At 34.8% G+C, this 14448-nt stretch overlaps 1 protein-coding gene across 1 annotated transcript in view; it reads right to left on the minus strand.

Moving 5' to 3' along the window:
- TOPAZ1 (testis and ovary specific TOPAZ 1) overlaps nucleotides 1–14448 on the minus strand; it is a 68159-nt gene that overhangs the window by 17113 nt on the left and 36598 nt on the right. The window contains exons 10-15 of the mRNA XM_061195259.1: nucleotides 11568–11719; nucleotides 11270–11362; nucleotides 9438–9553; nucleotides 2798–2864; nucleotides 1570–1744; nucleotides 769–869 (exon numbers count right to left, since the gene is read on the minus strand). Of these exons, the coding sequence (XP_061051242.1) occupies nucleotides 769–869; nucleotides 1570–1744; nucleotides 2798–2864; nucleotides 9438–9553; nucleotides 11270–11362; nucleotides 11568–11719 (704 nt within the window). The remainder of the gene's footprint in view (nucleotides 1–768; nucleotides 870–1569; nucleotides 1745–2797; nucleotides 2865–9437; nucleotides 9554–11269; nucleotides 11363–11567; nucleotides 11720–14448) is intronic.

Raw genomic sequence — 14448 nt, forward strand, 5'->3', positions numbered from 1 at the left:
CATGAATTTTGTATGTGTACCTGAGTGACCATGTCCTTAAATATTATTTCAATTGTGAAATAACCTCTTTATAAAAAGAAGGAAGGAATAAAAGATACATTTTAATAGTTGATTCAATAGTAACCCCACTCTCAACTATCTTACTCTCCATCCCTCAGCACTTTGCTCCCTATTTTGGATTTTTCTGTCCTTTACTTTACTTAACTTTATTGAATCTATAACTCCACCACCACCTCAGGGAAATCTAAACAATGATAGTACAATATGGTCTACAATCACTACACCACTTCTATGGTGAGCTAAGCCTCAAAGGTAGACATGAAGATATATGGTATACAGTATTCCAGGGCATCCTAAGAAGTGATTTTAAAAGAGTTCTGTTAATTGTTAGTATCTCGGGTTCATCTTGAGAGCTTCCAAAATTATAATACTACCAATACTCAGGAGCTGGCAAAATAAATTCTGAATTGAAAGGTGCTTCAAATAAATACGATATTTAGCACAGCTTCCTAAGTGTTCCTTATACTGAGATTCTTCATAGTAGTCATAGAGATTCTTCTCATGCCACCTCCTTTCCATATTTGCCTAATATACCACCTAATAATTCACTTATTGTGTAAGTCTCAATTTGCCACCTGTAATGATTATTAGCAAATTTTTAGCAAATTAGCAAATTATTAGCAAATTTTCAGGGTTAACCTATATTCTGCTCAAAAATTTTAAACTAACACTCTATATACCAAGCCAAAATAAAATTTAGTGAAGTACCTTGGACCACTGCAACAGCTTGTGGTAGAAGTACATAGCACTGATTCCGATTCTTCCCAGCAAAGTTTTATCTACTTCACTGTTTTGTGGATCTTTGCTAACTGAAACACAAAGTAGGTATATGGGAGAAAGTGAGTGACTTAGAATGATGGAAAAGGCAAATTTAATATGGAATTAGTGATATTACCACAAAGACCAGGTATCGGCAAACTAAAGCCCATGGGCCAAATCTGGCCTGTGGCCTGTTTTCGTACAGCCTGTGAGCTTCTAAGAATGGTTTTTATTTTTAAAGGGTTGTTTGAAAAGAAAACCGTGTGACACAGATTATATGCCGTGTGTGCAAGGCCTAAAATCTGGTCCTTTACAGAGTTTGCCGACCCTGACACAGAATATAGCAGTGAAGAGCTGATGTAAAAAGAAAGGTCTCAAAAATATACGAATTTTGTTGACGTGGCAATAGTGAAGATAGTAACAACTTAATGATTCAAAAATTCAGATGCTCCACTACAATTTCTTAGAAATAGTTTTACCAATCTGAATGAAAAGAAAAATAAGAACATGAAACATCTGATATTCTATTGACCTTTTATCATTATAATCTAACTTAACAATAAATAGATGGAAAAATTTATAAAAAGAAGGAAAAGTATCTAAAAACTGCAGTGTTAACTTATCTCCAACATGGAGACTATTAAGAGCTTTATATGTTATGAACATTGTACCAGTCAATCCATCAATCAATAATAAAGAACACTGTATCACCCTAACACACAATACTCAGACCAAAACAGTGACATTTACCTGTTTCAGCGAATTCACAAAATGGAACACCTGGTCTCTCTTCTTTACAGTCTTTTGTTAGTGTTTCAGCAATACAAGCACAAAATCTCTGGAAATCTGCAAATTTTTCACAGCCCAGTTTTATGTTAATGTATAAATTTCCCAATTTGGTCCAGTCACCTTTTTCTTTATAATGCTATGAGAATTATTAAAAACAAAAGATGCAAGTTGTGATTTATGCAAACATATTACGGGGTAGGCACATGCAGGCATTAGATATACAGAAATTAATAAGACAATCTCTGCAAACCTTATAAACTTACTGACAAGTGTTACAACAGCAGTAACATGTTACTGTACAATTTGCTTTTCTGTCCATAGCAATGCCTCTATAAGTTCCAGATGTCACATACACTTGTTTTAATTATCTAGCTCCTAATGTACTTAACGATGTCACCCACAAACCTGAACTACACAGTGGAGATAGATTTAAGGAAAACAGATGATTAGCAGCATGATTTGAGCTACTTCCACAGCAATACACTATTTTATTACTTTTAGAGATTGCATTTTACAGTTAGTTGGCCATTTATGATTTGCAGCCCACACATAATTTTGGGCATTACATTTCCTCTACAAAAGGCGTTACAAAGTAAATTTCAGTAAACTTACTATCTTCCTATTATTTTCAATTCTAAACTAAGAAAGTTTCCCATGTCAACAAAAAATTGTTTCAAGGATATAAATTCTAATTTAGACTAGATCAACAATTACTAGAATGAGTACAAAAATGATCTTAAATTAAAAAGTACAGTCATCCTGAAAGTCCTCTATTTCTTATTCAGACTTTAAATGCTTGGAGAGGGCACAATGACCTTGGCTTTACCCTGTCATGTCACATACTGCAGCCACCTATGGATCTCGACAATAAAGCCAAGTCATTTGTGCACTGAGGGAGTCTGCCTAGTGACAAGAATTAAAGGCTAAGCTATAGATTATTATAGCTTAACATAAGTTAATTTTAAACTGAACTATTTCTAGAATTATTTTTAGAACAGTTCACAACTCTAGAAATTATGTTTGCATTTCAAAGTATTAACTTGCAAAAAATTAAACTTCTTTTCCTTCTTTTCTCTGTGTAACAGCCGCATTGTAAAACTTTTCTAAAACTTGGTTACTATCCAAAGTTTCTTTGTTGTTATTGGTTTTCGGAGATCCCAGAAATTTATTTAAAAGATAAGCAACATACCTCTATTTCATTCAAGGCTGACTCTAAATCACACTTCCAGTTCTTTATAAACTGCCTCATCTGTAACCTTTAACAATAAAAAAGGGTTAATAGGGCTTCCCTGGTAGTGCAGTGGTTGAGAATCTGCCTGCCAATGCAGGGGACGCGGGTTCGAGCCCTGGTCTGGGAAGATCCCACATGCCGCGGAGCAACTGGGCCTGTGAGCCACAACTACTGAGCCTGCGCGTCTGGAGCCTGTGCTCCGCAGCGGGAGAGGCCGCGATAGTGAGAGGCCCGTGCGCCGCGATGAAGAGTGGCCCCTGCTTGCCGCAACTAGAGAAAGCCCTCGCACAGAAACGAAGACCCAACACAGCCATAAATAAATAAATAAATAAATAAAAATTAAAAAAAAAAAAGGGTTAATTATGTTCATCACCCAAAAAGTCAATATTGCTCCTAATTCATTTGTTCTATAATTTTTACCTAAGAGACTGGAGAAAGAGAAATATACTATAAAAATTATTCAGCGCTGAAGAAAATGGCAACTGAGCAGATACCTAACTTATACTATTATTTCCTCCTAAACCACAGGCAACAAGGAGGAAAAAGCAAATTCCACATGAAATCATACTTTCATCCTAACTTGAAGACAGAGAATGTCAAAACTTTAAAATAATTGTGAATAAAAAGAGAAAAAAAAATTAAGTCTCAGCACTTGATCTCTACTGCTCCCACTTCACTCTCACTGGTCCATAAGGATTTGTGGCAAGCAAATACTGACCAAAACAAAACAAAGCAAACAAACAAAAATACTTGTAGGGGAGAACCAAAAAGGGAAACTACCAGAGGGACCTAACATTGATTAAGAACTACCATTACAAAGACAAAGTCCACACTAAATTTGAAAATGCTAAGAAAAAAACTGTCTGGGAATATTAGAACACAAACCACACAGAAGGAACTTAAAAGTTTTGTATGATTTAAAGAAAGCAATCTGTGAAATGTATAGATAGCTTCTGGGAAAGAAAAAAAGACAAAAATGAAAGGAGAAGCACACTGGCAATTGGGAAGAGGAGAAGAAGAAAAGGAGAAAAGAGGAGGGTTCCATTAAACTAAGAATACTGTGTGACAGCCAACTATGGGGTCAATTTTGGTAATTAGTCCCGATGCTTTATAAATTATTCCAGAGCATTAAAAAGGAAGGACAAGTTCCTAATTTTTATCCATTCATCTGTCAATGGTCATTTAGGTTGCTTCCATGTCTTGGCTATTGTAAATGGTGCTGCTATGAACATTGGGGTGCATGTATCTTTTTGAATTACAGTTTTCGTCTTTTCTGGATATATGCCCAGGGATGGGACTGCTGGATCATACGGCAACTCTATTTTCAGCTTTTTAAGTAATCTCCATACTGTTCACCATAGTGGCTGTACCAATTTACATTCCTACCAACAGTGTAGGAAGGTTCCCTTTTCTCCACACCCTCTCCAGCATTTATTATTTGTAGACTTTTTGATGATGGCCATTCTGATCGGTGTGAGGTGATATCTCATTGTAATTTTGATTTGCATTTCTCTAATAATTAGCGATGTTGAGCATCTTTTCAGGTTGGCCATCTGTATGTCTCCTTTGGAGAAATGTCTATTTAGGTCTTCTGCCCATTTTTTGATTGGGTTGTTTGGTTTTTTGATATTGAGTTGTATGAACTGTTTATATATTTTGGAAATTAAGCCCTTGTTGGTCGCATCATTTACAAATATTTTCTCCCAGTCTGTAGGTTGTCTTTTGTTTTGTTTATGGTTTCCTTTGCTGTACAAAAGCTTTTAAGTTTCATTATGCCCCATTTGTTTATTTTTGCTTTTGTTTCTTTTGCCTGGGGAGACTGATCTAAGAAAATATTGCTACGTTTTATGTCAGAAAATGTTTTGCCTATGTTCTCTTCTAGGATTTTTATGGTGTCATTATTTCTAGGTCTTTAAACCATTTTGAGCTTATTTTTGTATATGGTGTGAGGGAATGTTCTAACTTTAATGATTTAAATATATGAAGCTGTCCAGCTTTCCCAACACAACTTGTTGAAATGACTGTCTTTTCTCCATTGAATATTCTTGCCTCCTTCATTGAAGATTAACTGATTAACTGTGTGTGGGTTTATTTCTGGGCTTTCTATTCTGTTCCATTGATCAACATGTCTGTTTTTGTACCAGTACCATACAGTTTTGATTACTGTGGCTTTGTAGTATTGTCTGAAGTCTGGGAGGGCTCTGCCTCCAGCTTTGTTCTTTTTCCTCTGGATTGCTTTCGGAATTCTGGGTCTTTTGGGATTCCATATAAATTTTAGGATTATTTGTTCTAGTTCTGTGAAAAATGTCATGGGTAATTTGATAGGGATACCATTAAATCTGTAGATTGCTTTGGGTAGGATGGTCATTTTAACAATATTAATTCTTCCAATCCAAGAGCAGTAGCATTGTTTTAAATTGCAAAATATTGGGGACAACTTAAATACCCATCACTGATTGAATAACCTAAAGTATATCCATACAATGGAGTACTTTGCATTGTTTAAAAAATGACGAATTTCTCTATGGACTGATTTAGATTGATTTCCAGGATATACTGTCTGAGTGAAAAAAAGCAAATTAAAAGAAAGAGTATTTATTATTTTCTATACTATATGTAATAAAGATGTAGATATAAGAAAATACATACACATCTGCTCATTATAAGAGGATAACCCCAGAAACTGAAAGACTGGTTACCTCCAGTATGTAGGTGGAAAAGGGGTAGAGAGAAGGATGAAATGGAAACGGTGGAGCAGGAGTAAGCCGGAGCAACATTTCTCATTGCATCTTTTTAGTACAGCATTGACTGTTAGAACAGACAGCAATTTTTCACATACTTCCCTAAATAATTCAAACCAACGAGGATGTGGGATAACTGAAAATATAATACAAACAGTAATAAATAAACCTAAATGGTCTACAAATGAATAACCACATTGAATGGGCATAGGGAAAAAAAAGAACTAAACAAAGTAACTTAGGAAGCAATATTTTGGCTGAATACTATAATAACCTTATACTAAAAATGTACTAAATTTTTTTCCCACAGAGGTATGGGTTAGCAGTTCTGAAACTACTTTTTGTGGATCGTAAGACTGAATAAATGAGCAAATATATTGTAGATAATGAGAGTCAGGTTTCTCACTGTTGGAGAATTTATAAATATGAAAAAGGGAAGACTAAGATGAACCTGTAGTGCTGGATTAGAATCAAGCTATCAGTATGTACTCATGTTTTTTGTAATATACATAAAAATAGAGAAATAAATATATATATCTTGTGTGTGTATGTATGTTGTGTATACATACATATATTTCCTAGCCCTGTCCACTGAGAAGACCTGGCTGCAATGATACTCTAGCAGCAATGAACACATTCAGGTCTTGGTTTTGAAATACCATTCTCTAATAAAAGGAACCAGAGCTCCTTGGAGAAATGGTTGCTGCCAATGTTGGAGCAGGGAAAAGAGAAGATGAGACTTAACTTTGTGGCTTCAAATAACACAAAAGTGGTAGAAAAACGAAAAAAAAATGACGAAAGGATGTAGGAACAAACCTGAAGGAATTCCCAAAGGTCAAATTTGGAACAATTTGAGCAACAAAATAAATAACTATATTATTAGATTATAAATAACCCATAGAATAAAATAAACAGCCATGAGTTCACACTGACATAAATTTTGAATAAGTAAATAAATGGAGAAGGGACAGCTCTTCTTTACTGAAAAATTCCAATTAATAAATGTAGAAAAGGGAGGGACTTCCCTGGTGGCGCAGTGGTTAAGACTCCGCACTCCCAATGCAGGGGGCCTGGGTTCGACCTCTGGTCAGGGAACTAGATTCCACACGCATGTTGCTACTAAGAGTTCGCATGCCACAACTAAGGAGCTGGTGAGCTGCAACTAAGGAGCCCACCTGCCACAACTAAGACCTGGTGTGATCAAATAAATAAATATTTTTTAAAAACCCCAGCAATAATAGCTATTAAAAAAAAAAAGGAAGCATGCTATTTAAAAATAAATAAATAAATGTAGAAAAGGGACTTTCTTGGTGGTCCAGTGGCTAAGACTCAGCGCTCCCAATGCAAGGGGCCTGGGTTCGATCCCTGGTCAGGGAACTAGATCCTGCATGCCGCAACTAAAGATCCTGCGTGCCACAACTAAGGCCCAGTGCAGCCAAATAAATAAATAAATAAATAAAAAATTTTTTAATGTAGAAAAAATGGGGAAAATACAAAATCACCATTGGGTAAATACCACAGTAGTAACCTGTAGTAAAGAGCCACTGAAGAATACTAAAATTAATGTATGAAGTTTTGAGGAGAAACAGCATAATACATAATGCTAAAGTCTCTTCCCCAAGATATTTATTCGTTACAATAGGACAAAGAGTAACTTTACAGTGTAGAAACTTGGCAGATAATCTTTTTAACTAAGTGATAAAGGTTAACTTAACCAGTAATAAGATATACTGAACCATGTGCATCCTACTACAGTGCAATATGATCTGTAGTGAGTTAATGGATTTATACCAAAATTAATTTCCTAGTTTTGATAATGGCACTATTATTACGTAGGATGTTAACATGAAGGAAGCTAGATCATGGGAACATGGGAATTCACCACACTAATTTTTGCAACATTTCTGTAAATCTAAGATTATTTCAAAATACAACTTTTAAAATCATTAAAGGTATGCTAACAAATTTCCTAGATTATATACACACCTAAATTTTCACTGATGTCCTGAATATAAATGTCAGAATTCTTTGTAGTAGCCTTATCCACTGAAAGTGAAAGCCTTTCAAATGAACTACAGTTAACTAAAAATTATAATCAAAATCAAAATAAGAATGTCCATTAAAATTCATTTCCCTTGTCTAGAAACGGGTAATTATTTCAAAGAACATCAGGAAATATAAATTCAAATATAAAATAATAAATACTAAATTTTTTTTTTCCTTCTGTCTTGGGGCTGGGTCCATATCCCCAACCATGATCTACACCTCTTAACTACCCAGAGTTATTTTTTAATTTTCTCCTTCACTAATAAATAGGTCACCAATGTTAATACCTCCTAAAAAATACAAGATAACTGTTTTGAAGCAAGCACATAGGAAGGGGCAGAGTGCATAAGGCTACAATTTTCAAAATTAGGGGTTACCAAATAAATTGTCATAATTTTCATACGCAACATAAATATTATTAACTACCACTAGTTAAAGGAATTTAAAAAAATCATAGAACCTGAAGAACTCAAATGTACCTTAAATGCTGGTGTTTGAAGGGAAGCAGTATAATTAGAGCTGAAATTCCCTAACTGCACCATGGCATCCAGAGCACTAGAGCAAATTCACAGGGGCTCCTCAGGTTATTTTAAATTTTCAAGCGACATCTGTCAGACACTGTCAAACTGCTATTAACTTGTTTGGATTTAACTACTTAATAAACGGTACTGTTAATGTATTTATTTTGGCCTCTGGACACTGTGAACCAAGAAAGTTTGGAAACCTCTGTACTAGAGGATAATGAGAAATGAGATAAAAAGAACTGTGGAAGCCCCTCTGAAGGAGCTTTCTGGGCACTCTCAAGGACTTTGGTGGTTGATATCATTTGCACTTTATCAAATCTGATTTTGTTAAAAAGTTATAGTTCATTTAAATACTTAAAATTTGTATACTTTTCTCTATGTATGTGACAGCGTAATAAAAATTTTTATAGAAGTCATGGCTTTCCTTTTTCTCAATACAGGTATATTATGGTACTACTCTTAACAATTAGCACAGGGTTTTTTGGGTTTTTTTTAAAGGCGTTTGGAGGCCCATAAACTGAATAGAGAAAGTGAACAAGTGAGAGAAAGAATGAAGTAGAGGGCTTCCCTGGTGGTGCAGTGGTTAAGAATCCGCCTACCAATGCAGGGGACACGGGTTCGAGCCGTGGTCTGGGAAGATCCCACATGCCGCGGAGCAACTAAGCCCATGCGCCACAACTACTGAGCCTGCGCTCCAGAGCCCGCGAGCCACAACTCCTGAAGCCCGGGCACCTAGAGCCCATGCTCTGCAACAAGAGAAGCCACCGCAATGAGAAGCCTGCGCGCCACCGCAATGAGAAGCCCGCGCACCACAACGAAGAGTAGCCCCCGCTCACCGCAACTAGAGAAAGCCCGTGCACAGCAACAAAGACCCAACGCAGCCATCAATCAATCAATCAATCAATCAATAAAAAGAATGAAGGAGAGACATTAAAATATTTTATTTAGTTAATATGGCAAGAAGTGAAAGAGAAAAAAGAATTAAAGTAATTTGTACACACATAAGAGAGTGCATTAGAATCAAGTAAGTTGTGAAACAGAGCAAGGGAGACTTTACATTTGATCTGCCAGGTACTGAGATGAAATCAGGTACTGAAAAAGATCTGGTGAGGCTGGCCAGGAGGGTTGGCTAGAAGCAGCTGATGACAATGTGACTAGGCCATAGACAAAAGAAGGAGAAGGGCTTACGGTGAGCATATGAACAATAATAAGTGCTTTGCCTTCATCCTTTTTAAGTCCCCACCAAAATACATATATTTTAGTCCTAATTATAATGATTCTTCTTACCTGGATTTCATTTCCAGAACTGCAGTTATTTCTTGCTTGGAAGCCTGTACTTGGTATAAAAGCTTAATAATATAGTTAAAGTGTTCTGGGTCAAGTACCATCCCAGCTTCAACAAGCTGTAGAAGAGGGAAAAAAGTAGTCATTCTCATAAAAATATGAAAGAGTCAAAACCAATGTGTGTGGAAAAAACTAAGAGACTGATGGAAGAAGTGAAACATGGAGACAAACAGAATTAAAATTCATTTTAAAACTTTGAAGCATATTTTTCTTCAAATATTTGAGAACCACGATAAGACTGCTTATATCAAGAATTTAAAGCAAAAATGAAAATAATACTTTTGAATGCAAACTTGAATATTCTTCCTGTTCTCCAAGTTAGCTCAACCACTTCATCAGCTGTACCTCGTTTGGTACTCATTCTGTCTTTTACTAAGTATAGCACTGGTGGTTGTACTGTATCCCTGATGATAAAATTCCTGAGAGGTATTAAACTGAGGTTTTCTACAATGACTACAGGTGATCAGTAATTTCTTTTTATTTTTTTAATTTTAAATTTATCTATCTATCTTCCAGTTTTGTTGAGATATAACTGACATGCAGCACTGTATAAGTTTAAGGTGTACAGCATAATGATTTGACTTACATACATCATGAAAAGATTACAATAATTTGAGTGAATATCCATCATCTCATATACATACAAAATAAAAGAAAAAAATTGTTTTCCTTGTGATGAGAGCTCTCAGGATTTACTCTCTTAACAACTTTCATATAGAACACACAGCCGTGTTCAGTCTATTCATCATGTTGTATAATACATCCCTAGTTCCCATTTATCTGATAACTGGAAGTTTGTACATTTTGACCACCTTCATCCAATTCCCAATCCCCCCACGCCTTGCCTCTGGTAACCACAAATCTGATCTCTTTTTCTATGAGTTTGTTTTCTGAAGTATAATTAACCTACAACACTACGTTAGTTACTGGTGCACAACATGGTGATTTGATATTTCTGTACATTACAAAATGATAACCATAAGTCTAGTTACCATCTGTCACCATACAAAGATACTACATTATTACTGATTATATTCCGCATGCCGTACATTTCATCCCTGTGACTCATTTGTTATGTAACTGGAAGTTTGAGTAATTCCTGATTCAAAAAATTTCCAGGCAAGTAACTTTGTCAAGTTTTGTAATGTGTAACTAGAGGTATTCACTGAAATATCTGTTCATCTGCTAGAGTGGTTCCAATGCTGCTTCCTAAAGAGAATGGGTGAGAATTGGGTGTTTTCCTGCTATTAAGTCTATTCTGAAATGAATGGCTGGGTAGTACCAAATACTAGGAAATATTCAACAACAGTAAAAATTTTAATATACCTTTTAAAAGCTATAAAAATTTTTGTTTTTCTTTTTGCTTAGTGCCAAATAGAAAATTAACTCCTTGCCACCATATTCTTATCTATCTGCTTTGTTTGGTAACAATGCCCTATTTATACATTGATTTGTGTATTTATTTTTGTTATATATGACCTCAAATCTTTTTGAAAAAGAAAACTTTAATCATCCTTAAGAAGTAGAGATGAGGACAGTTCACGAATCTGAAAGAAGTCATCTCGAGTGCTTAGAACTATTTAATTAAGGGGAAGTCCTGTCAGTCACTGGAGTGTGTTTATAAACCCTATTTCGGGAGAAAAAGAACATTTCTGAAAACAGAATTCTTTGGCATTAAGAATGTGAGTAAAAGGCAATTTAAGAGTGTAAGCAGAAATCATTATTTTCTTGGTTATTCAGTATTAGAGTATAAAAGGGATAAAATGAAATCATACCTTGCAAAAGATATCGATTAAAGCAGGTACAGCATTCCTTAATTTCATAGTTGCCACACACTCAAATGTTTTTAGTAATATTTTCAGAGCAGGCTGGATAAAACAAAAAAATTACACTCATTTTCATGTCTTCTTTCAGTACACCTTAAGTTTCTCAAATTCATTTATGCTGAAAAACACAAGTGTTCTCTACGAAGTATTCAACAAACAGAAATGTAACTGCTCAATTATACAAACAAGAAATATAACAGATAAATTAACTTAAAATATTAGAAAAATATATTTTCAGGTTACTTACCAGCATTTTAACCATTATGCTGAGGCTCATGACCTGAAATACTTCTTTCAGTAAACAATGTGTGAGTAAAGAATTGAGAAGGTCATTTAGCACTTGTAGATCAAAGTGTATACCCGGAGGGAACTTTCTGTAGTACGCCATAAATGTGTTTACTAAAAAGGAAGAAGTATATATTAAAGTTATTTGCTGCTTTTAAGATATTCATCTTTCCTAAATTAGACAATCTTTCCATATTTAAAGATCAAGTAGTATAAATTCATTTTCTTAAAAGGTACACTTCCAGTATCAGAAATACTTGATGAAAATAAATTAAAGCAAAATTTAATGGCAATAACATGTTAACCAGGATGTTAGGCACTACATTGGGAGCTAACTCATGTGCTATCCACAAAAAATAGGGCCAAACTGCCTCATACATAATGGTCTAAATAAGAACTCCTAAGGAGCCACACTCCCATGGAGATTTCAGGCAGTGGCCTGTTTAGGGGTAGATGCAGACTATTTTGACATATACCCCTTCTTGCTGTTTTAACCCCCACCAACATGTTGACCCTGGGGATATTTTTATTCCAATTTGTGATATGAACATTCTACCAAAAATTATAACACTTATTAATTTCCTTTGAGAAAGTAGTTTCTTAACGGACACTTGGGTTGCTTCACATTTTACTGTGAATAATGCTGCTATAAACATGGGTGTACAAATATCTTCTGAGACCCTGTCAATTCTTTTGTGTATATATCAAGAGAAGAATTGCTGGGCCATACAGTAACTCTATTTTTAATTTTTTGAGGAACTGTCATACTGTTTTTCCACAGTGTCTGTACTATTTTACATTCCTGCCGATAGGGTACAAGGGTTCCAATTTCTCCACACCCTCACTAACACTTGTTGTTTTGTTTTTTTCGATAGCAGTCATCCTAATGGGAGTAAGGTGGTATCTCAATGTAGTTTTGATTTGCATTTCCCTTAGGATTGGTGATACTGAGCATCTTTTTACATGCTTATTGGCCATTTGTGTATCTTTGGAGAAATGTCTTTTCAAGTACTTTGCCTATTTTTGAATCAGGTTTTGTTGTTGAGTTTTAGGGGTTCTCTGTATATTCTGGATACCAATCCTTTATCAGATATATGATTTACAAATACTTTCTCCCATTCTGTGGGCTGCTGTTTTATCTTACTGATATTGTCTCTTAATGAACGGAATTTTAAATTTTTCATGAAGTTCAATTTGTCTATTTTTTCTTTGTTGCCATTGTCTTTGGTGTCATATCCAAGAAATCACTGCCAAATCCAATGTGTGATGCTTTTGTCCTTATGCTTTCTTCTCAGAGTTTTATTGTTGTAGGTCTTACATTAAGGTCTTTAATCAATTTTGAACTAATTTTTGTATATAGTGTTAGATAAGGGTCCAATTTTATTCTTTTGCTTGTGGATATTTAGTTTTCCCAGCACTAAAAAACTATCCTTTCACTAGTGAATGATCTTGGCATCCTTCTCAAAAATCATTTGACCATATATGTGAGGCTTTATATCCAGGCTCTCTATTCTAGTCCATTGGTTTATATGTCTGTCTTTATGCCAGTACCACACTGTTTTGATTACTATAGCTCTGTAGTAAGTTTTCAAGATAGGAAGTATGAGTCCTCCAGGTTTTTTCTTTTTCAAGATTATTTCGGGATTCCTTGGGGATCACTTGGGAAGTAATGACATTTTAACAATACTAAGTTTTCCAATCTGTGAACATGGGATGTATTTCCATTAATTTATCTTTAATTTCTTTCAGCAATGTTTTGTAGATTTCATTCTGCAAGTCTATCACTTCCTTGGTTAAGTTAATAAGTATTTTATTCTTTTTTATGCTATTGTAAATGGAATTGTTTTTGTAATTTCCTTTTCAGATTGTTCAATGTCAGTGTATAGAAATGCCCAGCTATGGCTTTTTAAATGTTGAGGTAGTTTCCTTTTATTCCTAATCTTTTGAGTGTTTTTATCATGAAAAGGTGTTGAATTTTGTCAAATGCTTTTTCTGAATCAATTGAGATGATCATGTGGTTTTTCCCCTTCATTCTGTTAATGTGGTGTATTACTTTGATTGATTTTTGTATGTTGAACTATTCTTGCATTCTAAGAATAAATTCCACTTGGTCATGGTCTACGATCCTTCCAATATGCTGCTGAATTTGGTTTGTTAGTTTTTGTTGAGGATTTCTGTATCAATGTTCACAAGGAGTATCGATCTGTAGTTACCTTTTTGGCAGTTTCTTTATCTGGCTTTGGTATCAGGGCAATGGTAGCCTCAGCCTCATAGAATGAGTTAGCAAGTGTTCCCTCTTCAATTTTTGGGAAAAGTTTGAGGATTGATATTAGTTCTTTAAATGTTTGGTAGAACTCACCAGTGAAACCATTCGGTGCAGGGCTTTCTTTGTCAGAACATTTTTGATTACTGATTCAATCTCCTTACTAGCTGTAGATCTATTCAGATTTTCTATTTCTTCATCATTTAGTCTTGGAAGATTTTGTTTTTCTAGGAATTTGTCCATTTCATCTAAGTTATCCAATTTGTTTGGCACACAATTATTCACAGTACTCTCTTATAATCATTTTTATTTCTGTAGAATCGTATTATTGTCCCCATTTTTTTTATTTTAGCAATTTCAATCTTCTCTCCTTTTTTCTTAGTCCATCTAGCCAAAGATTTGTTAATTTTGTTCGTCTTTTTGAAACACCAGCTTTCAGTTTTATTGATTTTCTTCTCACTGTTTTTCTATTCTCATTGTTCTCTATTTCATTTATCTCTGCTCTGATCTTTATCATTTCCTTCCTTCTACTAGCTTTATGTTTAGTTTGTTTTTCTTTCTCTAGTTTCTTAAGTTGTAA

Source organism: Eubalaena glacialis, chromosome 7, assembly GCF_028564815.1.
Source record: "Eubalaena glacialis isolate mEubGla1 chromosome 7, mEubGla1.1.hap2.+ XY, whole genome shotgun sequence".
In the NCBI taxonomy this organism is placed as follows: Eukaryota; Metazoa; Chordata; class Mammalia; order Artiodactyla; family Balaenidae; genus Eubalaena; species Eubalaena glacialis.